Source organism: Camelus ferus, chromosome 16 (genome assembly GCF_009834535.1).
Source record: "Camelus ferus isolate YT-003-E chromosome 16, BCGSAC_Cfer_1.0, whole genome shotgun sequence".
In the NCBI taxonomy this organism is placed as follows: Eukaryota; Metazoa; Chordata; class Mammalia; order Artiodactyla; family Camelidae; genus Camelus; species Camelus ferus.
In genome coordinates this window covers 32,217,547-32,242,510 of record NC_045711.1, presented here as the reverse complement: position 1 = coordinate 32,242,510, position 24,964 = coordinate 32,217,547, and the positions used below count along the sequence as shown (strand labels likewise).

The 24,964-nt window shown below is 38.9% G+C and overlaps 1 protein-coding gene across 12 annotated transcripts in view; it reads right to left on the bottom strand.

The window, feature by feature from the left end:
- BPTF (bromodomain PHD finger transcription factor) overlaps nt 1–24,964 on the bottom strand; it is a 129,143-nt gene that overhangs the window by 14,828 nt on the left and 89,351 nt on the right. For 7 of the 12 annotated variants that reach the window (XM_032457050.1, XM_032457056.1, XM_032457051.1 and 4 more), the window contains 12 exons: nt 24,134–24,284; nt 23,200–23,323; nt 20,380–20,626; nt 19,862–20,023; nt 19,494–19,645; nt 18,496–18,604; nt 13,753–13,970; nt 10,775–10,997; nt 9,136–10,061; nt 7,470–7,552; nt 6,954–7,179; nt 2,032–2,354 (listed from right to left, as the gene is read on the bottom strand). In XM_032457050.1, coding sequence (XP_032312941.1) covers nt 2,032–2,354; nt 6,954–7,179; nt 7,470–7,552; nt 9,136–10,061; nt 10,775–10,997; nt 13,753–13,970; nt 18,496–18,604; nt 19,494–19,645; nt 19,862–20,023; nt 20,380–20,626; nt 23,200–23,323; nt 24,134–24,284 — 2,944 coding nt within the window. The remainder of the gene's footprint in view (nt 1–2,031; nt 2,355–6,953; nt 7,180–7,469; nt 7,553–9,135; nt 10,062–10,774; nt 10,998–13,752; nt 13,971–18,495; nt 18,605–19,493; nt 19,646–19,861; nt 20,024–20,379; nt 20,627–23,199; nt 23,324–24,133; nt 24,285–24,964) is intronic. The other 5 variants (XM_032457061.1, XM_032457053.1, XM_032457054.1 and 2 more) reach the window with 5 other exon arrangements.

Genomic DNA, 24,964 nt, shown 5'->3' with positions numbered 1-24,964 from the left:
CCAGGGAGAGTGTGGAGAGTGAGGTGAGGATCGTTCTCTAAAACTACAGGAAGTTCTACAGGATGGGGCTGCACCAGTGTGCAACTGCGGGTAATCACAGTCAGTGACTTAACCCTCAAGGCTTTTGTCATGTAAGATCTCAACTGGCAAAATGAAAAGCAACTCTATGGCAAACACACAGTGTGTCTACAAGTGCTGACAGGTGTTCTGTAGGAACGCCCCGTCAAAGTCATGGCAAGAAAGAGCAAGAATCACTGGCCTTGCCGAGCCCCAGTGGTTCCACTGAGGTATTTCTTGGCAGATTCACCTAGAGGAACGGAAACAGTTCTCAAGCTTCAAACTAACCTGCTTTAGGAACATAAAGGAATAACAGACAGTTGTGTGGGTTATCTACTGCCACTTTTTTCTTTTGAATTCTGCATGATTTTCCCTGGCACAGGTGGAGGCCTTCAGGGTGTTTTTGGACATTGCCTTCACCAGGTGGTGGGCTGTGTGTTCTGGAAGTAAGCTCAGGACCTGAGTTTCAAGTTTTAGTCACTCACTAGATTCCCAAATCAGCCTCGTTTGGTACAGGAGATTAGAAAACGCTAACCCTTCCCAACTAGAACAGGGAGTGAATGAATGCGGTATGCTGAAATGTTAAAAACGACAAATCAAAAAGTATGAAATATCCACAAAATAATGAGGCAATCTCAACAGAATGAGCAAATGTACCTGTGTGCCTCATTTTATGCAATTTAGGTATTACAAAAAAGTTCTGTGTGAAGTGAATTTCTCTGATCTGAATATTTTAAATACGCCAAAGAAGTCTGGTTATTTAAATAAATTCCATAAGCAGATCTTTTTGGAAAGAAAGTAAATCACGGTCTGTTTTGTTTTATAAATCATTTAGAATAATTTGCTTAAAGGGAGGCACAACTGCATTAGACTAAGGGGAAAGTTAGTTAACAGGGTTCTACCTTTTATATTGCGTCTAATTTCCCATAAAGTAAGACAATGAAAAGTGAAGATGCCTAACTCAACATACAGCTAAATCTACCAACAGGAAGTTCTGATGCAGCACCTGCAAACAGATTGTAATTTAAATAGCACCACTAAAGCAATTTCAATGTTACAACTCAGACGTCATTAAAGAGAAAGTTTTACTTTATAAATTGATCAGGCATCCACTTATGGTAGACATTAAGCATTCCTAATTCTAAGTGATCATATTTTTAGCATGATCAGATAAACTTTTTGGTACTGTAAAATTAACACTGTGGTTAACTTTGGCTTTAAAAGGTTGGCCTGCATTTGAACGTTGAAAATGGGAGCTAATTATCTAGTTGAATGACAGTAAGTGATAGAAAAAAAGTATAATCACGTTTATGGATTAATGTCTCTAAAATCTTGTATGTATCACCAAGTACAAGTCACAACTGTCAAAAACAGCTTCCAGGTGCCAGGCTTATCAAAATTTCGAGTGTCACACTCGAGGAATGGGTGGAAGAGACATTTCTGTCCCCAGGAAGAAAGTGGGAACTTTTGACAAAAATAATGTTTGGTCATAGTATTTCAGTACAAAAAAACACAGAATTGCTTAAAATTAAACAGTAAAAACCCCAAACCACTCAACTCAAGGCTGCTCACACCATTCATTCACATCTAGGTCGTCTCTAGGATCTGATGTAACCATGGGGTTATGAAGGTTTTAGTCTCAATTGTGGGCAGCGATAATAACACACCTCCTTCTCCAGACAGCATCAATGGAGTTAATCCAGAGAAGAGAGGAGACAGCAAAGGGGCAACAGAAAGCTTATTTTTGACAGAAGAGAATATGATGAAGGACAAACAACAAATCATGAACATGTGAAATAACAAAGTTTTATTCTAGTGTCAGGGTTAAGAATATCAGACGCAAGACCGCAGATGAAACATTCTACTTTGAACTACTTTGATTTACACTGCTACTGAGATACTCATTTTCTCCAAAACTGGAAACTTAACTAAACTTTTAAGAAAATGAACTGGAGCTCAAAAAGATCTACTCACTTAGATTCATCGTAAGGCGTTTTACAGATACAGTAAAGCTTTGTGTCCTTCTTGGTTTCCTTTGAGGTAGTAGAGATCATTTTCTTCTTCTTGGACTTGGAGCTTGAGTCTCTGTCCTCTTCTCGCTTCCTTTTCTGGGAGGCCACAGGCAGTGTGGCCGTGGCCATGGCCAGAGGGCCCGAGTGCTGCGGGGGAGGTGGAGGCGGGGGCGAAGGCGGAGGGGCTGGAGGTGCAGGGGGCGCCGCGGGCGGGGTGGCAGCTGCTGCTGCGGCCTGCACCACGTCTTTCTCCTTCTTAATCTTCAGGTCCCTCCTGAGCTCTTCCTGTTGTCAGTTAAAGACAATACAAGACCGTCATTCGACTTAGGTAATGATCTAGCCCGAGGACGTTTCCTTACCACCCTTGTCCAGGTAGCTCCACAGCTCAGCCTCAGGTGAGGGAGTGGCGCTAGCTCCGAACAAGAGCTGAAACCCAACTGAAACAATGGGAAACAGAAAATGAAGATCATACGTCAACTAGAAAGCTGCTGGCTATCTTCAAAGGAGGTCTGGCAGAAAGATGAGCCAGTATCTAGGAAGGCTGGCCCCTCCTAAGGGCCCGTGTCCTGTCCCGGCCGGTTTAGTTGTTGCTCAGGACGTGATCTCAGGGTCCTCACCCGCTGGCTGCTTTCTTCCAGCCGATCTCCTCTGTGTCCTTAGAGTGAGGCTGGACACCAACTGAACACGACACTCCAGATGTGGTCTGGCCAGCCCAAAGCAGAGCAAGACAGATGTGCCTTGTTTGCTGGGCTTTTGTGTCTGGAATTTAAGACTTTAGGGAGAGCTATTTTCTCAATACAAAGCTTGCCATGAATTAAAATCCGTACTTTTTCCCATGTGAAATGTTTTAAACACACCTCTGCTACCCAGTGCTGTAACTTACTCTTAGAAATGATGATTAAAGCAAATTTTATTTCCCTAGAGAAAAACCATGGTGATTGGCTTCCATGAACAAAGCTGGTGTGAAAAAGTCACACTATGACCAAGCTTTAAAACAGCAGGAAAATTCTAACAAGTAAACCGGGTCCTGGTTTAATGAAATCTCTTTCCTCTATCTAGAGCCTGGACAGTCTCATAAATGAGAAGACAAGCTGTGTGACTATGCACCAGCCCTTCTTTACTTAAAAACAAAGCCCGAACTTTTTCCTAGGGAAGAAAGTAAATCTTGAGTTTCATTTTCCTAAATAATACAATGTGTTTGTAACATAAAGAGATGAATTTTAGGAAAATCAAGAGTCAATAGTATAGTGGGTATACAGTTTGACCCGCCCCTTCAAGGACATACCAAGGACAGTAAAATATAAAAAAGAAAAAACTGAAAAGACAGTCATGTCTGAGTAAGATGTAAGTGTCTCTACACAACAGAAACACAACGCTGTGAACAGCTGCAGGCCTCCTGGGCTCCAGACTCACAACTGGGAAGTGGCGGCACTTCTACAGGGAGATAGGGACGCAACAGGCCTCGTGTGAGGCTGGTGACAAGAGCAGGCTCATGTTAAGGGTGGGCTGTGCTGCGCGAGGCTTCAGGGAGGAAACAAAATCACAACTCCTATCCCTTAAATACCAAATGCAAAACCAAATGAAAATATGTACTGTAAAAACACAACAACACAAAAAACAACACAAATCAATAATGAGCCTGAATTTATTCTAAGTGTGTAGGTTTTATAGAACAATTTGACAAAAGCGTTGCAATGTGTATAAGGTATTCAAGGAGCTAAATGAACGTCTAAGTTCTATTAAAAGATGAACATGAAATTATTTAATTGAAAAGACAAGCAGAGGGGGATGGAGGAGGGATGAAAAGGTGGAACACAGGACATTTGCAGAGTAGTGAGCCTATTCTGCATGATTCTGTAATGATATGATTCTGTAGTCTCTATGCAACATGGTTACATGACGTCACGCACTTATTAAATGCACAGACCTGCCCCAACACAGAGTAAAACTTAATGTCAACTATGGACTTCAGTTAGTTAATAGTAATGTATCATTGTTGGCTTATGAATTGTACAAATGTGCAACACTAGTGCAAGATTTTAATAACAGGGGAAACCATTATTAACATTAATAGTTAATATTATATTAATAATAGGATGGGGGCCACGGAAGGAGGAAGAACATATGACAACTCTGCTTTCTGCATAATTTTTATGTAAATTTAAAACTGCTCTTACAAATAAAGTCTATTAAAAAAAAAAGAGAAGCCGAAATGATATAAGAACAAGAAGATACGAAGGACCAATCATATCTTGAAAATAAAAAATTAAATCTTTATAATTAAAAATTATTTTTAAAATATGCTAGTATATATACATTCGAATGTTCCTCAAAGTAAATCATCTTAGCAAAAATTCTACTCATTAAAATAATGTGAAGATTTTCTTTCCCAAAGTATAATTTTTCCTCCTCATTAGATAAGTAATATGCCATCAGAAAGCACATGATAACTGTACACTAGTATATCTGCAGTGGGAATGACATTTGTAGATGGCTGCACAGTATACTGAATGCAGAAAAATGTTCAGTATATGTTGTCTCTGGTGTGATTCTGCTTTTGTTTAAAATACATATACTAAAAATAATACATACAAAATACACCCTAAGATTATTTTAAAATGCTTATCTTTGAGGGGGAGGGATCACAGGTTATTTTTATTTGTTGGCAAAGGTAACTGCTTTGAAAGACATCTGAATGTACATGTCCAATTTATTTATTTCTATCTAAGGGATACAGACAACAAGTACTTCCCCGCTCTATGCAGAGTATGCAGTGGGAACAGTATACGTGATAATCACCTTAAATGCTAAATATGTGTTGAATGAATTGAATGGATGCATCACATTATATATACTACTCTGTAACCTGCATTTCCCACTCAATAATTTATCCCTGAGAATTTCCCCGAAGAAATAAAAACAAAAAAGCACCAAACCTATAGTATTTTGTTAAAACTGCAGTCCACGACATGGACACTCCGAAATGTATTTAACCCAGTGGTTCTCAGCTGAGGGTGATACTGGTACCTCTAGAGAGTGTTTCAGAACGTATGTGGGGACAAGGTCGTTTTTTTGGTGCTTACTATGAAGGGGATGCTACATTTGGCACCTGCTGTTAAACTTCCTACAGTGTGTAAAAAACTGGGCTGTCAAAAAGGCCCAAAGTACTCCTGTTAAGAACACTGATTATCAATCTCTTCTTTGTGAACTTTAGGTTGATTCCAAATCTTTGTTACCATTAACATTCGTTATGTCCTTGCTCAGACTGTCTTGCCTAATTGTCTCTTAGATGCATTTCTAGAAGTGGAATCATGGATCAAAGAGTCTCCACATTTTACAGTCTTGATACAAACTGATGTTCTCCGGAAATATATGGAATTATCTCTAGAAAAACAGTATTTTCATTTCTTTCACTAGTAGGTCAGTTGAATATCTTTTTATATGTTTACTGGTATTTAGCATTTTAAAATTTGAAATCTGCTTATTTATGTGTCTAACACATTCTTCTACTAGAGTATTTTTCTTTTTTTATTTCAGCTTTATTGAGGTACAACTGATAAGTAAAATTGTAAGATATTTAAACTGTACAACACAGTGACTGGATATCCGGATGTCATCGTGAAACAATGTCCCTCACCTAGTTAATTAGTGTTCAACTTTTCTTATTGACTCAGAGCTCTTGAACTTTCTAGGAACACTAATTCCACTATAAATGCTATAAATTTTTTTCTGTTTGTCATCTGTTTTTCAATGTTGTTTCTGTTTCGGTTTTTTTTTTTCTATACAAAATTTTTCTGCTTATGGCAATCAAACCTATCTTTTTCCTTTGTGCCATTTGGGATTTGTAATACATAGAAGTCGTTTTCCCCACTTCAAGATTACAAAAATGACCATCTTGTTTTCTTCTGTGGCTTCTGTGGTCTCTTTTATGATCTGAAATGCATCTAAGGTGGGAGGTGGTGTTTTACGTAGTGCTCGGCTGCTATTATGAGCTGGCTTGTTCATTTTCGTTTACTTTGATAACGACTGTGATCTCAAGATTTATCTAGTAGCAACTACCTTACTGAATTCTCTCCTAAATTTTAATAATTTTCCTTTGGGGTTTTGATGTAATAATCACATTATACACAATAACAAATTTTCTCTTCTTTCTTCTTTTCCTGGCCTAACACATTACCTAGAAGTTCCAGAGATGCTAAGTAAGAATGTTGGTTTTTGGCATTATTTTCTGGTCTCTGACTTTAGTGGGAAGATCTCTCATGTCTCTGAGTTATGTGCAACGTTTGTTAGTGGGATGATCAATGTTCTCTTTTTAAAAATATTTCTCACCTTCTTAAAATGCATAAGGCACTTTTAGAGATGCTTTAGGTAGTCTACCTTTTTTAAAAAGCTGTTTAAACATGTATGAATAGATGTCTTCTTTCACATTTCAACACAATTCCTAAGTAAGCAGACGGTTAGCCATGCCTGCAGGATCAGTTACAGGTCAAGGAAGAAATCTGGTCTTACTTCATGGGCACACTTTATTTTTCTTTCAACATCATTTTGCAGTTTCTCTGTCTACTTTTCTCATGAAACTTGGCTCCTGCTAACTTCTGGCAAGACTATGCCATAGAAAATAAGAGCTACTGCCAAGAGGGTCCTCAAATGTTTTAATCAAGAGACTAACCTCTCCAAGTGGCCAGCTTAGCGATGACAATGTACTTACAGATACAAAATCTCTGTCTTGTATCAAAAGACATGTCACTGCTTTTCACTCTAGGGACAAAAATGTAAATTCTAGAAAAGCTGACACTGTAAACTTAATCAAAATTTCAAGGGAAAAAAAAGAATAAATTGAGATGCTACACACTGGACACAGGAGGAGAGGGAACACCTTCTTACCTGTACTTCAATTTGTAGGTCTTTGTCCAGCAACGCTCTCTTTTTTAGTATTTCGGCTTTAAGCTGCTCTTTGTGTTTGAAAAGCAAAGCAGAGAGCTTGCTAGCATTCTGTTTGCTGCGTTTCTGCTCCACGCTCTCTTCTCGCTTCCGTTTTTTTGCGGCCTGCTTTTCTTCTTTATCTATCTTATCCAAAATATACTTCATCACCTGGTTACACACAATCATTCTAGAGAGAAATACAAAACCTATGTAATGCTGGGCGTTTCATTCTGAAAGGCTTAAGACATGATTTTTCTATGTCTACAGCTGATAAAAACTTTCTGTGAGTGGAAAGCTTCAAAGAGTGATTCAAAGCAGTTATGAGCACCTATTATATTAGTACTGAATGTTCTCACTTAATAAAACTTCAATCAAGACAAAAAAATTTAGAAATTCAGAACTTCCGTGACTGTGCATGAGAAGAAACTGAGATACAGCGAGATCCTGTGTAACCGGGTGATAAGCATTTCTCCCTACCTCTGATTCTCTTCTCTTTCAGCTGGAGTCATGGTCTTTTTCTGTTTTAAATGTTCTATTACAGCATTATGCTTCATCACCACCTTCAGGACAGAACAAAATCCAAAAGTGCGAATTTTATAATGGCTACAAGTTGGTATACAACAATAGAAATCGGAGCACATGTAGAGGTTTTCCAAAGAAACTGCAAGAATTTTATATCACAATACAAATAAAATTAGAGCTACTGTACAGCCCGAGTGCTCACCAGGTACTGGGCACTGTGCTAAGGGAACCACCTGATATTACCTCATTCATTGCCCAGAACACTGAAAGGTAGGGACACTGAGACATAAAGAAATTACTAACTTGTTTGAGATTAAAAAATACAGCTGTGATTTTAACCCAGCTCTCATTCTCCAAAGACCATCTTGTGAACATTATGCTCTCCTTCCCAGGCATTCATTTTACCAATCCCCGCCTTCTACAAAGATTAGGGTAAAGACAGTTGTAATTATTCTCGGTTCATGAACCACACAGTACTAAAAGCTGGATAATACTGCATTTTAACATATTATCTGTGATGTCTATTTTATAAGAATATTATACCTCTTAAATCCCTCTGCTGTTTAAAACATGCTTCTAACAATACCATATCATAATCATCAAACTTGCTAAGAGACTAGATATTAATTATTCCAACTAAAAAGAAATGATAATTATGTGATGTGATAGAGGAGTTAATTATCGCTACAATGACAATCATATGACAATACATAAATGTATCAAATTAATAAGTCATATACCTTAAATTCACACAACAGTATACATCAAATATGTTTCAATAAAAAATAGCGTAACATAAAAAATGCTTATATAAAAAGTGCTTCTACATACATGACCTCATTTAATCATTACAATAATCCTGCATGGCTGGAAACAGAGAGAGTTTTTATGACGATATAGCTCAGGGGAGGTGAGTGAGTTTCATGGACCGTGAAAGGGAGACCCAGGAACTGAATGCTGGTCTCATGACTTGGGAACACTTGAAATCCACACTCAAACTCCTGACCAGTGCTGAGTGGTAAACGCTGCAGATGCAAAGAAAACTTCCTCCAGTGACACCACAGGACACTGTCATACGTGCGACTTCATTTTAAGGAGAATAATTCTTACTCATCTAAACTGTCTTATTTCCTAAGATGCTACTACTGCACGATGCCACTTTTTATTTAAGCTATGCAGTAAAAAGCACTTAAAACTTGTTTACAAAGGTGCTCCTAGAAATACACATGAGTTTAATCTGTCTGTAAAATTTGCTTAGTCTACATGCAAACCAAGGAATGACAACTGCAAATAAATGCAAACAAATTGCTATGATGCCTTTAAAACTTAAACCTTCAATTTTGTATCAATGATACTTAAACTCCTAACTCCACTCTTCCCATCTTAGTTCTCCCAAAATGCGGGTCGTTTTCCCGGTAAGCACTGACGGTTTAAATCCAGTAAGAGCTCCAAACCGTAATAGTCATTCAGTACGTTTTGGTCAATCCAGTGCTGCTTCTAACTCGAAGCATCAATGACTTTAGTCTCATTTAAGGAAAGCTAACACAACCAAACACTAAGTCTAATGCACAGCACAATAATTCAAGCTACTGAACATGCTGCTTTTACTTAATGACTTTACCTGTTTCTGAATGATTTCACTTTGATTAGAAGCTTGGAGGGTGTGTTCCCGCTTAATTTCTATCTGTTGCTGTTTCTTCTTTTGCTGCTGATCCCTGAGTTGCTGAACCCTTTGCAACTGCTCTTGCACACTGGCTGCCTGCACTGTAACCACATTCTGAATCTGGTGGGTCTGCACAGGACTGCTTGGCTGAATTTGAATGGGCAACTGGAGTTTGATCTGCTGGGGCACCCCACCTTGCTGAGCCTGTATCTGAGCCACAACCTGCGACTGGATCTGAGAGAGAACCTGGACTTGCGGGTGCAGCTGCGGCACAGCAAGGCCTGGGGGCTGTGGCTGCTGTACTTGAGGCTGAGGACGGGATGGGGATGAAACAGTAACTTGACTTAACGTTTGTCCTGATGAAAGAGTTTGAGTTGAAGACTGTACCTGGGGCTGTGACTGTGGCTGGCCCTGGGAAGGTATCTGAAGAGATGTATGTGGCTGAATTGGAATCGGTTGTGAGGCTGCGGGCTGAACCTGGGACTGCTGTCCGGGAGACACTTGGGATGGAGTTGATGGACGTATTCGAGTCTGTGGTGGACTTTGGACGCGAGCAGGAGACTGTCCTTGGACATTACTCTGAGGCTGACACTGCACTGTAACTTGGGGTTTGGATGGCTGTGCTTGGGTGGGCTGTGCTTCAGGAGGGACATGGGATGCAACAGTTGTTGGGGTCTGAGCTTCAGGCTGAGTCTGAACTTCAGGCTGAGCTGGGGACGGGGGCTGGGCTTGGGGCGGGGGCTGAGCTGAAGGCTGAGCGCTCTGAGCAGTCTGAGGCTGGGCTTCTGGAGGACTCACACTCGACGACTGAGCTGGTGGCAGGGTTTTGGCTTGTGGCACCTGTGTCGGGGGTGATAATTTACTCTGTTTTTGTTCACCTGTACCTGTGAAAAGGAAAGACCAAATATTTCTTACTCTAGAACAAAAGACTGTGGTTTAAGAAGAATTTGAAGCGGATTTTTTAAAGGTGAGAATTCTGTATTTCAGCACGTAAGACTGATGCCGTAGAAACGCTCCAGTTAGAAACATGTGGGTTAGGACTCTCCTAAGCTGGGAACGTGGGCCCTGCTCACGGCCACCCCCTGCACACTTTTCTAAGTCTCCAGACGGCTGGCTTCTGAAGCAAGGTGCGGTCTCTGGAAATCAGCCAGGTCTGCTGGTCCAGGCTGAGGCTACCCCACATTTCTCACCTATGGCATGAGGGCCCTGCGGGAGAAGGCTGACAGTGTGGCTCTTCATGCAGCTCTCCATCACTGGTTCTGAGCAGGATATGCCCGCCTGCCCTGAGTGCACCTCCACAACTCAATCAGTGCCTACAAGGCTTGGAGGAGTAAGTGTGGGCACAGGTATCGTGACATTTTCCTATTTTGTGCCACCCCCCTGATTTCCATATTTCTTAGGGAGGATGGTGGTGACAGGGAGTCTGTAAGGGCAAGAGATCTTGTCAAGATCTTGTGAGGCTGACCAGTCAGCTGGCAAGTTCACGGGCGTGAGGCACGTCCTCTCAGTGATAAGCACCGGTGCCCCCTGCCCTGTCTGTTAGCCCAGCAACTTGTGATGAGAGCATGCAGCACTTGTGACAATCCCCGAGTCCTACCTGCTGCTGTAGTGGAAACAGTGGTGGTGGTGGTGCTGGCGGCTGTGGCTGTTGTTGCCAACGGGGTAAAGAGGAATCGCTGCACGGTACCATTCGGCATCGCAGCCTGCATCAACTGCTGCCCTGGGCCGGGCAGGACAGTCACCCCTTGAGGTATCAACTGCAACTGCCCAGTAGTTTGACCTTGTCCTTGAATTACTACTGTCAAACCTTGATTGCCACCCTAAGGAAAAAACACACAATGTGTAAATAGTCTTCAAAGCAACAATCTGTAAAGTATACCTTTTTTATGCTGAAAAATACAAAATAATGAAAATATGTATGTTAATGTCTATGGAATGATACCAAAAAAAATTCAGATAAGCTAAAATAAGAGTATTTAACTGATGTTTAGTGGGAAACAAAATGAACTAACAATCCAGAGTTCCAGCCCAAGTTCTCCAAATGGAGAGCCAGGTATCTACAAGCAACAGCACATCTCTGGATCTGTATTTCCCAATCTATAAAATAAAGGCATTGAAGTGAATGACTAAGGTCTCCACAAAATTCTGATTTTAAACCATATTATTTATATTCATATTATTTTATAACTTTCAAAGCATCTTTAGATGTAGTGCCTCATTTGAGTCTCATAATAGACTTGTGACTTCGTGGAGCAGGGAGAGAAAATATTCCTACATCCTCACTACCAACTAGAAAAGTCAAGTGAGAAAGCTCAAGCCCCTTGCCCAAGTCAGAGGCCAAGTTCAAGGTGCGACAAAATGAAAAGCCCAGGTCTCCTAGATTCAGTTTTTTCACTAAGACCAAATGACCTAGGGCGAGTGCTGGTGTGTGCTGGAGGACAGAAAGCTCAGGGTTTTAGACGTGAAATGCAAACACCGCGTCGGGAAGGTCACTAGTGTCAGTCGTCATCAAAGTGGGACTGGGCTCACAATACGCTGTATGTACTGCTCTGCCCAGGACTTCTTAATCCTCAACCACCAGGAACATGGTGGAGAATTAGAAAACAAACATAAAAACCACCCACCCCAGATTCCCAACAGCCAGAATTAATGCTACAAAGTTCATACGCCAACACTAAGCTCCATGGACTTTCTTTACTCCTGAGTCCCTTACTCTCGCTTTTCTACAATATTTTTGTGTACATTCAAAACTACATAAAACACCAAGTGCTGTTTAAAGAGTAATTATAAAGTGAACATCTATAAAACCAGCATTCAGGTCATCACTGCCAATATCCAAGAAGCCCCCCCAGTAACCTGCTCTGATCTTAATTCCCCCATTTCCCCTGAGAGGTAAGCATTGCTCTCACTGTCACAATAACTGCATTTGTTCGTAGTGGTACCACTCAGGTATAGATCTTTACAGGGACTAAGGCCCCTAACTTCAGGAACACCATTCATGAAGACCATGATGGGGATGGTGGCCCCTCCAGGGAGGCAGTGCAGCAGCCCTGTATCCCTAAACAATACAGCTAGTGTTGCCTGTTTCTGAACCTTAACACAAACAGATCACAATGTAAGTTTGTTACCTGCTTCTTCCGCTCAACAGTGTAGTTCTATGTGGCTATAGTTTGTTTATTTTCATTGCTGTAGGAAGGTACAATTTATCTAATTGATTACAGACTGACATTTGGGTTGTTCCCAGTTTTTGACTCTTAACAATGCTGCTGTATATTCATGACCATTATCCAGGTGCTCAGATGAGTAAGAACTTCTCTAGGGAATACACCTAGAAGGCGCACCACTGTGGCCTGGGGCGAGCTCACCTCCGACTTTGCTTTGGTTAAACCGATTCATACTACTCTGAGCTGCGTGTGGCAGTTCATTCTGCTCCAAGTCTTTGCTCTCTCTTGATTCTGTCTGACACTTTAATTTATAGCGATCTCTTAGGTATATGCTTTTAATATGTGTTTTCCTCATTACTAACAAAATTCAGCAGTTTCCTGGATTTGTGGACATTAAGATTTCCTCTTTTCTTATCAAGTTTGCTTGCTCTTCTTTTCTCCTGAGCTATCTGGATTTCTTTCCCTTCTTAATTTGTAGTAGTAATTCTTCATTCTGGGTAATAGTCCTTGGTTGGTTGTATCCGTACCTTCTCTCATTCTTTTCATTCTTTTATAATATTGATGAACTGAAGTTCTTATTTTTAATGTTGTTGAAATTATAAATCTTTTCCTGTATGGCTAGTATTTTCTGTCTTTAAGAAAGCCTTTCCTACCTTCTAAAAGTATAATCATTTTACCTTCCACAGTCAGGATGCTTTTCTTCCTGGAACTGAGTTTACGAGTGAGATAGTGGTCCAATTTCATGGTTTCCCACGTATGCTCAATTGTCCCAGGACCCGTTATTAAAGTCTGTCCTTACAATGATCTGCAATGTCATGTACCAAGTGTCCACATATGTCTGGGTCACTTTCTGCACTTTCTACTGTTTAGTATCTGTTGGTCTGTCTACCTTCGTGGCTGTACCTTACTGTATTAAGTAGTGAAGCACTGTAGTAAATTTTGATATCAGGTTACCACATGGGGCAAATCCTCCTGTTGTTCAAAAGTGTTACAGATATTCTCCATCCTTTGAACTTCCCTAAAAATTTAAAAAATCACCTTGTCAAGTTTCAAAATATATCTCTTGGGATTTTGATAGGAATTGCATCAGTCTATTGATCAGTATTGGGAGAACTGATAATATTGAATGTTGTAAGGAAATAGCTTAATGTACTCAAATTTTACTTTTCCCAAGCAAAATGGTTAACTAATAAAATTTTAGTGGTTAAAAGGGTTATCCATCTTGCTGTTATAACTCATGATCTAAGGACTTTAGATAGGTTAGGAAAGTATTTTTGTTTGACTCCAGGAAGCAGCCATTTCTTACACTAAGTACATTTTAAAACTTCTGAGAATACGTCCATATTTTAAAACTTACAGCAAGAATAAACAAGATCATTTCTAAAAGTAAAATGCCAGTCACATGACTTACGTGGCCCTGCGTTAGCTGAGTGAGTTGAGCCATGGTCAGCTTCACCTGTCCTTGCTGGGGGCGAGGGGACTGGGAGGCTGAAGACTGCAGATTTGCACTGGGTGCTCCTGAAGGTAGCCCCTTCTGCGCAGGTGCCGAGGGGACTGTGCTGGGGGCAGAGATCGCAGTGGAAACCGGCTGCCCTCTGATGATCTGCGTCACCACCTGCTGAGGAGCACCTATGTGAACAGCAGAACATTAGCGTGCTCACGTGCCCTTAGCAAGAGGCTGAGGTGAAACACTGTTCAACACTACAGATGAATGCATTCTTCTGAATTTTCAGTAAGACGCACAGGATGCCAACAGACAAAGGCTACACCCAGTCACACACCCACACCCAGAGGACCCTGCCGGCTGTCAGTGAGCCTGCCTTCACTCAGCTTGCTGACAGCCATTCTCCAGTTTCTGCTGTCTGTAGCAGAGGGGAAGAAACAATTAATGTTCTTCCTATGAGTCTAAAGCCAAAATGACAATAGGGAAGACTGAAGAGAGTATGTGAAATGTGTCATTTATAAGGCTGCCTTTCCTTAGGAATATAAATTTAAAAATAAGATAATCTAATTATAATTAATTCATGTGATTTTAAACAAGTCATACGGAATCTGTAATATTCTGAGCCAATTATATTTATATATGAGCTTTTCTCATTGTTATTTGCCATACAGCTTGGAAGAACCATGAGGGCAAGAACCCTTGTCTCCAATTCCAGAGCAACGTGCTCAGCAAACGCTTCCACAGTTACTGTTAAATAAACATCCACAGAGCAAATGAAGTTTAACTGAAATGGCTCTACAACCTTCTAAAAATTTCAGTTTCTCACTCACGTTGATGAAATGGAAGAAGAGGCAGGTAGTAATTATTTGGTAGCTAATCTTACATTTACAAAGTCTGAATTCATTATGAATAGTAAAAAAGCCACAGTTCTAAAGGTTTGTATTCACTTCCTGTTTTTCCTTCTACGTGTACAGATGTATTTCTGTGTATATTTCTTTTAGTGACCAGAGTTTAATACTGCATTATGTGTAAAATTGAATCTATGCTGACATTTAGAACACTTTCCCTTTTTCTTTTTTTAAATAACATCATAGTGAAATCCCTGCTTATAAATTTTTAAGTGCTTCTAATTATTTCCTTAAAACAAACTCCTCCCAAAATTACTGGGTTCATAGTATGAACATAAGATAAAACTGAGTTTTAGAAAGGTTATACCCAATCATGCTCCCACCACCACTGGGTGCCCACTTCACTGAACGCCTGCCAGTACTACCACTGGAATAACATATCCCAGCAGTTAGAAACAGTACGACAGCATTACAGTATCTGTATTTCTCCAGTCGGTCTAGTGTCCTTTGGTATCACCCTCCTAAATTCTGGTGGCTTGTAATATGCTTTAACAACTGGCAGTGTAACTTCCATCATTACTCTTTCTTCTAAGCGTTTCCTGGTTATTCTCACCCATTTATTCCTCAAGATGAATCAAAAAACAGTATATACAGACAAGTGCTTGAATGTGAGAATTTCCAGGGCCCAACACTTTGTCCTTGTACTGCAGTTTGACGAACAGTTTATGAGAAGTTACTCTAGTTTATCACCTGGTATTGATACGGTGTCATCATAAACGCAGATGGGTAAAAGGGCTGGTACTGACTGATTACATGGTGGTCATTCAGATGATCCCCAGTATGTTCAGGTTGATTTATTTTGAGATTATCAATCAAAATGCAAATTCAAAAATTAAAACTTTTTTTTTTTTTTTAAACATCCTGGGAGTGTTCAACTTTGGGAAAGGCTAGTGTGGTGGTAGGAACAGGGGTAAGCTGACCTGCACACACTCAGACACACACTGCCCTCCACTTCTTTGACCGTAACTCTTAAGACTCACCAGCCCCACTGGCCACCTTGTTTTTTCTACAATATACCAGACACACTCATATGTGAAGCCACAGATTCACATATGCAAGTAGACACGTAATTGCAGCTACATAAGGCATTAAGAAACAAAGGCTCTCTACATGTAGAGTACTATCTTGTAATTTACCAAATGTTTCAGTTATCTGTTATTACCACTTATCATCTTTAAATGTTTCTTCTTCTTTACATTAGTTTTAGCTTTCTTTTTAGTTAGCTGCCTGATGGCTATTTTTAAGATTTTATTTATTTATTTTTTAAAGGTTGGTGGGGGGCACATTAGATTAGGTTTGTTTGTTTATATATATTTTTTGCCTTTTTATTTTTTTTTTGTACATTCACATTATAGTGCATGTAAATACACATATACAGTATACTACATTTTTTTTAGTTTACATATATGTACTAATTATTGTTTCTAAGAACAGATTAGATCTTTAGCTTTTTAAACTTACACAGTTATCAAAGGAATAAAGCCAACTACAAAATAAGAATCAACAGAATGCGGTAACCCAATCACAAAGGACAGTCAGGTGTGCTTACACATATTCAAGAAACCAAAATAATAATTAGTTCATTTGTTAATTAGTTCATTTATTATTTTTTTTCCATTTACTATTTTTTAATGGAGGTACTAGGGACTGAACCCAGGACCTCGTGCATGCTAAGCATGCGCTCTACCACTGAGCTACACCCTTCCCCATACCCTAATGGCTATTTAAAAAAGAGAACAGATGCTGAATTTTATCAACTGTCCCTGTAGCATTAACTGAAATAATGAATACTACTTTCTTTTCTGGGGTAAATTTTGCTGAGACACTAGGAGATTGCATTAAAAAAAATACGATACTATGTTTTATATTATATGCCAAAGTTATAAAATGAATGGGAAAGAATTAATCTTTTCTTCCCTCTATGCCCTGAAACTATTTTTTTTAAGAAGGAAACTGTTTCCTAACCATCTCAAAGAATTTTATCCATAAAAAACCATGAGGTGTGGAATTCTTTTCTATAGGTAATCTATGGAAATTATCCAAATTTCTTTCCTTGATACGTCATTAAGACTTAAAAATTTTAAGCACAGTATATAATTATACCTCGTCATTTGAATGGATTTAGTTCCTAAGTATGGACAGTGAGAATTCTCAATGACTTACCGTAAGGATATCTGTTCAGAATTCCCTATTGTAAAAAGTTCATTCTGGCTTTATGGCATTTTTTCATTCCTAATTTTTGTAAGCTAGTGTTTTGTTCCCTTTCCTCAAGATGAGACTTGGAAAAGAATGGTTTATTTTAATAATAGTTGCCTTTTCTGTCTTCTTCTCATTACTTGTACTTTTATTTTACTTCCTTCTTCCTGTTTCCATTTGAGACTTTTATTTTTTTCTAACTTTTGATGAAGGTTTAAAATGTGGGTTTTTTCCCTCTGTTTTGTTCACCAGTGTGTTTCAACCGCTTAGAGTAGGTGCTCAAATATTTGTTGAATGAATGAGTCTGCCTCTCAGTCCAGCTCTGCAGCATGGCTTAGTTGCTATTTAACTGTTTATAATTATACATTTGATGTTTCTTTAACATAAAAGTTACTTTTGAGAACATACATTTTTAGGGTCCAAGCCAGTAAAAGTTACTATATTATCTTAATATTAATTCCCAACTTTACTACAAAGAAAATGTAGCTTATACACATTCTACTTTTTGGAATTCATCAAGGTTTTACCTATGGCTCATTATATGACCATTTTCAAACAAACAGCTCATAAATATTTAAAACTAATGTGTTTCGTTAAAGGTACAAAGCTGATACAATCTGTTTCTGCTTCTGTTAGCCCCTCCTTGATTTCAAATAACTTTTGCTTTATATACTTCAATGACATCTTATTTAAAGATCCAAGACTGCATCTTCATCGCAACCTTTATCTTTAAGCCAATAGAAAATGACCCCCTAGAGGGGAGGGTATAGCTCAAGTGGTAGAGTGCATGCTTAGCACGCACAAGGTCCTGGGTTCAATCCCCAATGCTTCCTCTAAAAAATAAATAAAAAGTAGACCTAATTACCTACCCCCGCCCCTCAAACAAAACAAAAGAAAATGACCCTCTTTGTCCTAATTACTGTTTTTTTAAACACTGAATTCAACTCTGTCCAATTATTAGTAGGACTGTTTTCCATGTCTTCCCTCCGCCACCTTTCTTTCCTTCTTATTTATTTATTTAATCTTACTGAGTTATATCTTTCCTTCTTTTTTTGTCCTTTGTTTTGTGTATCTTTGGCCATCTTTTTATTTTTTATCTTCTGTGGTAATTTGCTTTTAGGTATGTTTATCATAAATGTACAGCTAGTTTTTTTTTCCACCCAATCTTTACAGGCTTCAACTTTTAATATGGAAGCTTTAACCTATTTACATTAATGAAGGGCAGGCATTGCCTTTGTAATCTTGTTTTATGGTTTCCACTTAAATGCTTCTTAGCTGTTTCCTTGATTTTCTCTCTGTCTTTTGCCACACAGACTGTTTTCTTTGCTCTTTCTCTTTACTCCAATGATTTCAACGTATATATTACATTTACTAGAGGTTTTAAAAACATTTTTGATAAGCATACTTGGATCTGTCTTTCTCTTAACTGAATGCCAGAAATGAAACAGACTCTACGGGAGCATCCCATGCTGGATTAGAAATTTAGTTTGCTTTGAAGTCGTTATTCATATTGGTATTTTCTAGTATGTGGAGTGCCAAATACAGAGTACTACAGATTTCCTGGACTGGCTGTCTCCATGCAAAATAATACTGGATGGATGAATACCTGGCTGTACCATCACAGGTGTTCGAATAATTGCCTTTCCTAGTGTTGACTGCTGGAGTGGTGTCCTAATCACCGTCATACCAGGGCGGATCTGAGGCCCTGTGATTACCTATAAATGACACAAAGGACAATGAATTAAAATGTTTTTAAAAGACTAAAGCATGATAGACTTAGAACACAGATCTTTAAACATTCTATACTGATACACATGCCCAGAGAAATGAAAGAAGCTCTTGGACATCACATTTTAAATTATATTAAGCATCAGAATAAAGATAGAATTTTGAAGGAAGAGAATGTAATTCAAATGCGATCACACAAAATTCCCCATGACTAATACCAAGAAGAGCCTACACACGAAAAAGAAGGAACAAGACCTGGCAAAGGTCTGCTCTACAACCACCGCAGCTGCCCACAGGAAAGTATTGAGCCCTGTTTCCCTGAGTTCCAATCCCATCTGTAACCCAGAGAATGTAAGAGCAAGATCAGAAGAAGCCAGAAGTTCCTTCACGGTTTAAAGGAGAGACCACAGAGCATATCTGAGTGTTCCTTTAGAACATTCTCAAGTCTAAGCACTTTAAACCTTTTCCATGACACTAGTGCCAAAGAAATTCTGTGTCTCCCATGTGTGCATGTCGCCTGACAGGCCGGTCACAGTGCTGGGGTTTGCATTTTCCATTCTCTTTCTTAGCTGCACAGCATGTTTCCCGGGTGGTCCAGTGCTGACCATTGTTTTCAATAAAGGAAACTTCTTCATCAAATCCTGGAGAGCAATTCCTACGACTCATAAACTACACTAATGTGCTATTAACTAGATGTTAAAAATTAACAGTTCATTAGAAATATCACTAACAAACTTTTAAAAAATCAATACTTTGTCACAGATTAAGTAAAAGGCAAAGACAAATTAGAAGTTATATTAATCCTGGAAGAGGTCACTAAATAACAACTTCCACCCGATGTGGTCGACGCCAAACAAACCTGTCAAGAATTCTTACTTGTGAAGTGCCTGCTGTTCCTCCAGAGCCCGGGGTGTTGGGCCTAATTGTGACCGTCGCCGTCCTGGGCTGGAATGAAGTAAAAGTTTGCTGACTTGTACCTGTACTCGATGGAATGATACCCAGGACTTTCTGCTGCACTTGAACAACGCCTTCAAAGAAGATGAAGAAGTAATTAACAACGGCCCCTTTAATGAAAGCATCAGGTGGTGCTTGGTTTCTGAGGAGAAACTAGGTGTGGCGGGGGTTTATAGTGGGCTACATAAAATGTGAGATCCAAGGGCTGAAATCAGTGAAAAGGAAATGAAAAATAATGGCGACAGTATGATCTGGCAAATGTGAATTAAAACTCTTCACATTTCCCTTACCTCCTTGCGTTGCTGGCACATTTACAGCGACAATCTTGCTGTTTGCAGGAAGTGGCAGTTTGGTAATTACTTTTCCTGCCATAGTGACTGGATTGCCTGTAATTTGGAACGTCTGACCTGTGCTGGCAATGGTTGTAGCAGATGTGGCAGCTGTGCTGGTGGCTAATGGGGTATAAGACATTTAATAAGCTTTAGATTTAAAATAACCAGCAACGTAGTGACTTCTAGGAAGGCACCAATGCATGAAATGTGGCTCATTTTGTATTTTTAAGAAAAACATTCCTCTCCACTCAACGTAAGTGAACTATGTAAATGTTGAAAGTGAAATAATGTAAGAGAGGAGCTTCACTGATGTAATATTATGAATATTATCTGTAACAAACCAACTGTTACAGTTTGCTCAATCAGCTGCAGAAGAAAAACAATTTTCTAAAGAAATGTTTCATTTCAGTAGGTAAAGGACTGAAATTTCTTTTTCTTGAATGAAAGCCATCTTTTATTTATTCACAGTCGTGTACCTGAATTTGACTGGCCTTGCTTAACCCAGGTAGCAAAGGTCTGATGGAAGTTCTTGTTCTGCTGGAATGTTACTGTAGCTGGAGATCCAACTTTAGTAGTTAGTACCATTTTAGTTCCAGTTGTAACTGAGCCACTTATGGGGGCTACCATAACTTTCTGTGCTGGAGAGATGGTACTAGTTGTACTGCTTGTTGGGGAAGTAGTGGAAGCTGCAATCACTGTAGGCTTCTGTTGTTCCAATCGTTTCTAGAAAAGTCAGGGAGAGAAATCATGAACCAAAATCATTCTAAATAAAAATATCACTCTGCAGGAAGTCCAGCCACAATTCCTCCCAATCCAAGAAACTGCACCAAAATTCTAAAGTATTTTACTTCTGAAAACACGCCCATATATATTTACACTTGATTTAATTTCCTGATGAAGGCAATACTTTTTTGACTCTTAAATCACATATATTTTATTCAAAGTAGTAAGTTTTTCGTATCAAAAATTTTGAAATGATCAAGTTTTTCCAGTCTGTGCAAAGGTCTAAGCTTTCAGACTGAAAATATGAGACATGGGTGATCTTACAGGAGACAAGGACACCTTGCTACTCAGAAGTTGGGTTTAGGACAGCAATGATGGCACCTGTAAAAGGATTCTGTTTTTCCATAATGTTAATCCATCCAATCATAAAGAACATGTCAGCATTTAAATATCACTATTCCAAACTGACAAAAACCTGCAATCAAGCAAGCTAAAAATTATAAATAGCTTTTCTAGACTTGTGTTTTTCAGTTCAAACATTTTTACAGAAAAATCCTTTAGATTATTTTATACAGAGTAGTAACATCTGATCTTTCAGACTACAAGGTTATCAAAGACAATTTGTGTATCTTCTCCCATAGATTGCCACCTTTTCCTGACAGCTTATCAACGTGACAGTTTAAGTTTACACACGTAAAAACTATAGGTAGCACTGTCTGCAAACCTGGTGGTAGATGCTTCACCTTCATTATTATGCTCGGACCAACCCAAGGAAGTTGCTGGTACTGTGATTTAAAGACGAGGAAACTGAGACCCGGAGAGGCTGTGTAAGAGGCCCAAGGCCATAGAGGCAGTAAATGGCGGAGCTGAGATGTACACGAAGATCAAATTCCAATGCTGAACTATTTCTTGCCATCGGAAACTGCTCACCAAAGACATCACACACCCAGTCTTTTTATTGCTACTTTTGTACATGTTCCCTATGCCTGAAAATAGTGTGAAGTATTTTACATAATTTAGTAAATTACATAGTTTAGTTTTGAATACTTAGAAATACCAACTGATTGAGTCAGTTAAAAAAAAAGGGGCAGGAAGAAAACTAAACACGTATTTAGTAGTTATTTTCTGGGGATATGCCTTCAAAAATTGGAAATAACTACCTTTGTAAATAAGCTTTTTAAAGAAATTTAAATGGGTTACACGGGGAATGGAACCAATATTTTGTAATAACTAAATGGAGTTTAGTAACTTTTAAAAACTGTATAAAAGTTTTTTTAAATAATAAAAAATATAGGGGGGAAAAACCAAATCACAGATTTGGCATGTAAACAGGATCTGCTGGGTTTGTGCACAAGTTCAAAAAGGCAAGTTGGTCATTACACTCTAGCTGGCATTATTTCTCAAATTTTGTGCCAGAAAAAAAAGTTTTGATCATCTTCATTGCTAAATTTGGAAAGCATATTAAAATGAAGATTGACTTGTGTCAAAAAAGGTATTAAAAACAAAAATTGTGAAGTAATGTATAAATTAGGCATATCCTGCTTCTACCGAATCAGGCTACATCCAGGACGTATGGCCATCACCTCAGAAACTGACACACGTCGGAAAAGCAGAGAACATAATGCTCCAGGGGGACTTAGAGGGTTAATGCACCAAGTTCAGGTCCTGACTTTTAGCTGCCAGAGAAAAAGCTCATTATCAGCTTAAAGAAACTGACCACCCTTCCCCTCTCCCCTGCAAAGTAAAACCTTAGGTTACTTTGTAGAATGACAAAACACATCCACAAATTGAAAAACAGCTGGCCAGTCTTTCTATGAATAGACAGACAGACGTGACTAAACTCGAAAAGGCTGTTATATCAAATTTTGATTAAATCAAGACAATCACCTATAGTGAACCACTGTAAAAGATATATAAGAACTTGAAAAAATATTTCATACAATGTGAGGGAAAAAAGGATGTTTGCAATGATGAGTTTGATTTATTTATATAATATCTAATTTTTAAGCAGTTATGTATAACTAAGTCAATGATACCTATTTTATCTATTTTATTTATATCCTGAAAATTTATATACATATATGCAAGTTTGGCTAAAAACTTTTACAGTAACTTTTTAATGAATGAAGGAGTAATTATCTCTTATGGGTCCCTAAATAGTCAGGCACACATGGTACATCATAGTATCGAATTATTAAGAAACCACAGCAGTTTGATGATCACGAATTACAACAAACTCTTACAGTTTTAGTACAATTGGCTTTTTCACACACTACAGAGGTTTATGGATTAGAATTTTGCAGGAAAAAATTATCTTTACAAACTAGTCAATGAACTAGAAAGATAGTAAGAGAAATCATATTTCAAACATTGTTCTTTAAATACGTACACTTTTTGCAAAACCGCAGCTTGGTATATCCCAAGTTATTTTCAAGTATTAAAATTAAGATATATGTGAGATACACTTAAAAACTAAAATCATAGGAATATACAATTACTGTGCTTTTAGTGTGCATGATTTTGGCTAAAGATGTCAATTCATTGCCAGGGGGGACTGGTACCAACTCCCCCACCTGCTGGGCAGCCAATCGCTGCTGTTTGAGGTGAGCCTCCATTTGGGCCTTGAAGTCCTCTGCCTTCTTCTGTTCACTAACCTTAGCCTGTTGCTCAACTGCTTGTGCCTTTTCTTTCTCCACCCTGTAGGAAAAAAAAAGAAGAACTTAATCAGAAACCATAGGAATTTCACAGAGATATTGTGGGTTTGGTTCCAGACTACTGCAATAAAGCAAATATTACAATAAAGCGAGTCACTAATTTTTTGGTTTCCCAGTGCATATAAAAGTTATGTTTACGCTACACTGTAGTCTATTAAGTGTGCAACAGCATCATGTCTAAAAAAAAAAAAGTATATCCTTCTATTAAAAAATATTTTATTGCTAAAAAACCCTAACAATTATCTGAGCCTTCAGTGAGTTGTAGCAGTAACATCCAAGATCACTGATCACAGATCATCATAACAAATATAATAACAACGAAAAAATCTGAAATACTGTGAGAACTACCAAAATGTGATTCAGAAACACAAACTGAGCAAATGCTGTCGGGAAAATGGCACCGACAGACTTGCTCAATGCAGCTATGCCACAAAACTTCAGGTTATAAAAAACACAGTTGTCAGCAAAGTGCAATAGCATAAGTATGCCTGTACCCCATCAGGCATCAGCAATCTAATATTAAGGGAAATCTGGTTAAGTTTCAAATCATGCAAAAAGTATAAAATCATTTTGATGTAAAAATAAAACATTTAAATTAAGATAATTAGAAACTGAGAAGTGGATAATAACTGCTAAAAATTAGAAAACAGGACCCTTAATAAACAATGCACAGGTAGCAAAAAGGTGGGAGTAAAATTAGGACGTACTGAATAAGCTATTAAGGGGGTAATTCTTCAATTCTGAAGTGCTGAGAATCTTCAAATATCTGATCACACGTTAGCCGTTTCCTTACCTCTCAGCAAACGCCCTGATCTCCCATAATTCCAATTCTTCCTCTGCGACCCAGGTCTCGATAATAACAGGGCCAGTTTGCTTGGGCGTTTCTGGTCTCTTTGGTCGCAACGCACTTGATCGAAGGCCTTTCCTCTGAGGTGTAGGTGTTTCTTTGGGGGAAAAAAAAATCAAGAGTATTTTAAGTAATACAGCTTCTAAAATTATAGTACTTCTGGCATCTCCTCTCATGAAAAGCAGGGATTGGCAAGTGTTTTCTTAAAGGGCCAGATGGTAAATACTTTAAACTTTGCAGGACAGATGGTCTCTGTTACAACTTCTTAACTTGCCTTTGTATCATAAAAGGAGCCGAAGACAATATATAAGTGAGTAAGTGCGGCTGTGTTCCAATCAAACTTTATTAGCAAAGGCAGATGGTGGGTCAAGGCTCATGGGCCACAGCTTGTTGGCCTGACATAAAAGCCCTCTGAGCCTTACACAGCCCGTTCCTCTGCCCGGAGCACCACTGCCGGGCCCCGCCCCGCCCTCTACTGTCACCTGACCGACGCCCACTCCACCCTTCAGACCGCAACACGCACGCAGCTTTCTTTCAGCAGCACGGCGTGCTCCTCTCAGTTGGGCTGGGGGCCCCTGCCATGTAGAACTCTGGCAAGCTCTATTTCCCTGTCACGGCACCAAGAAGAGGGACTGAAGACTTACCAAAGTAAAAGAGGGATCTGAGACTATTAAGAATAGATATAATCTCCCAGTGACAAGATTTTAAAAATAAAAAGTAGGGAGAGACGAGCACTAAACCTCCCCATATGTTCAGGAAACAGGGACGCAGGAGAAT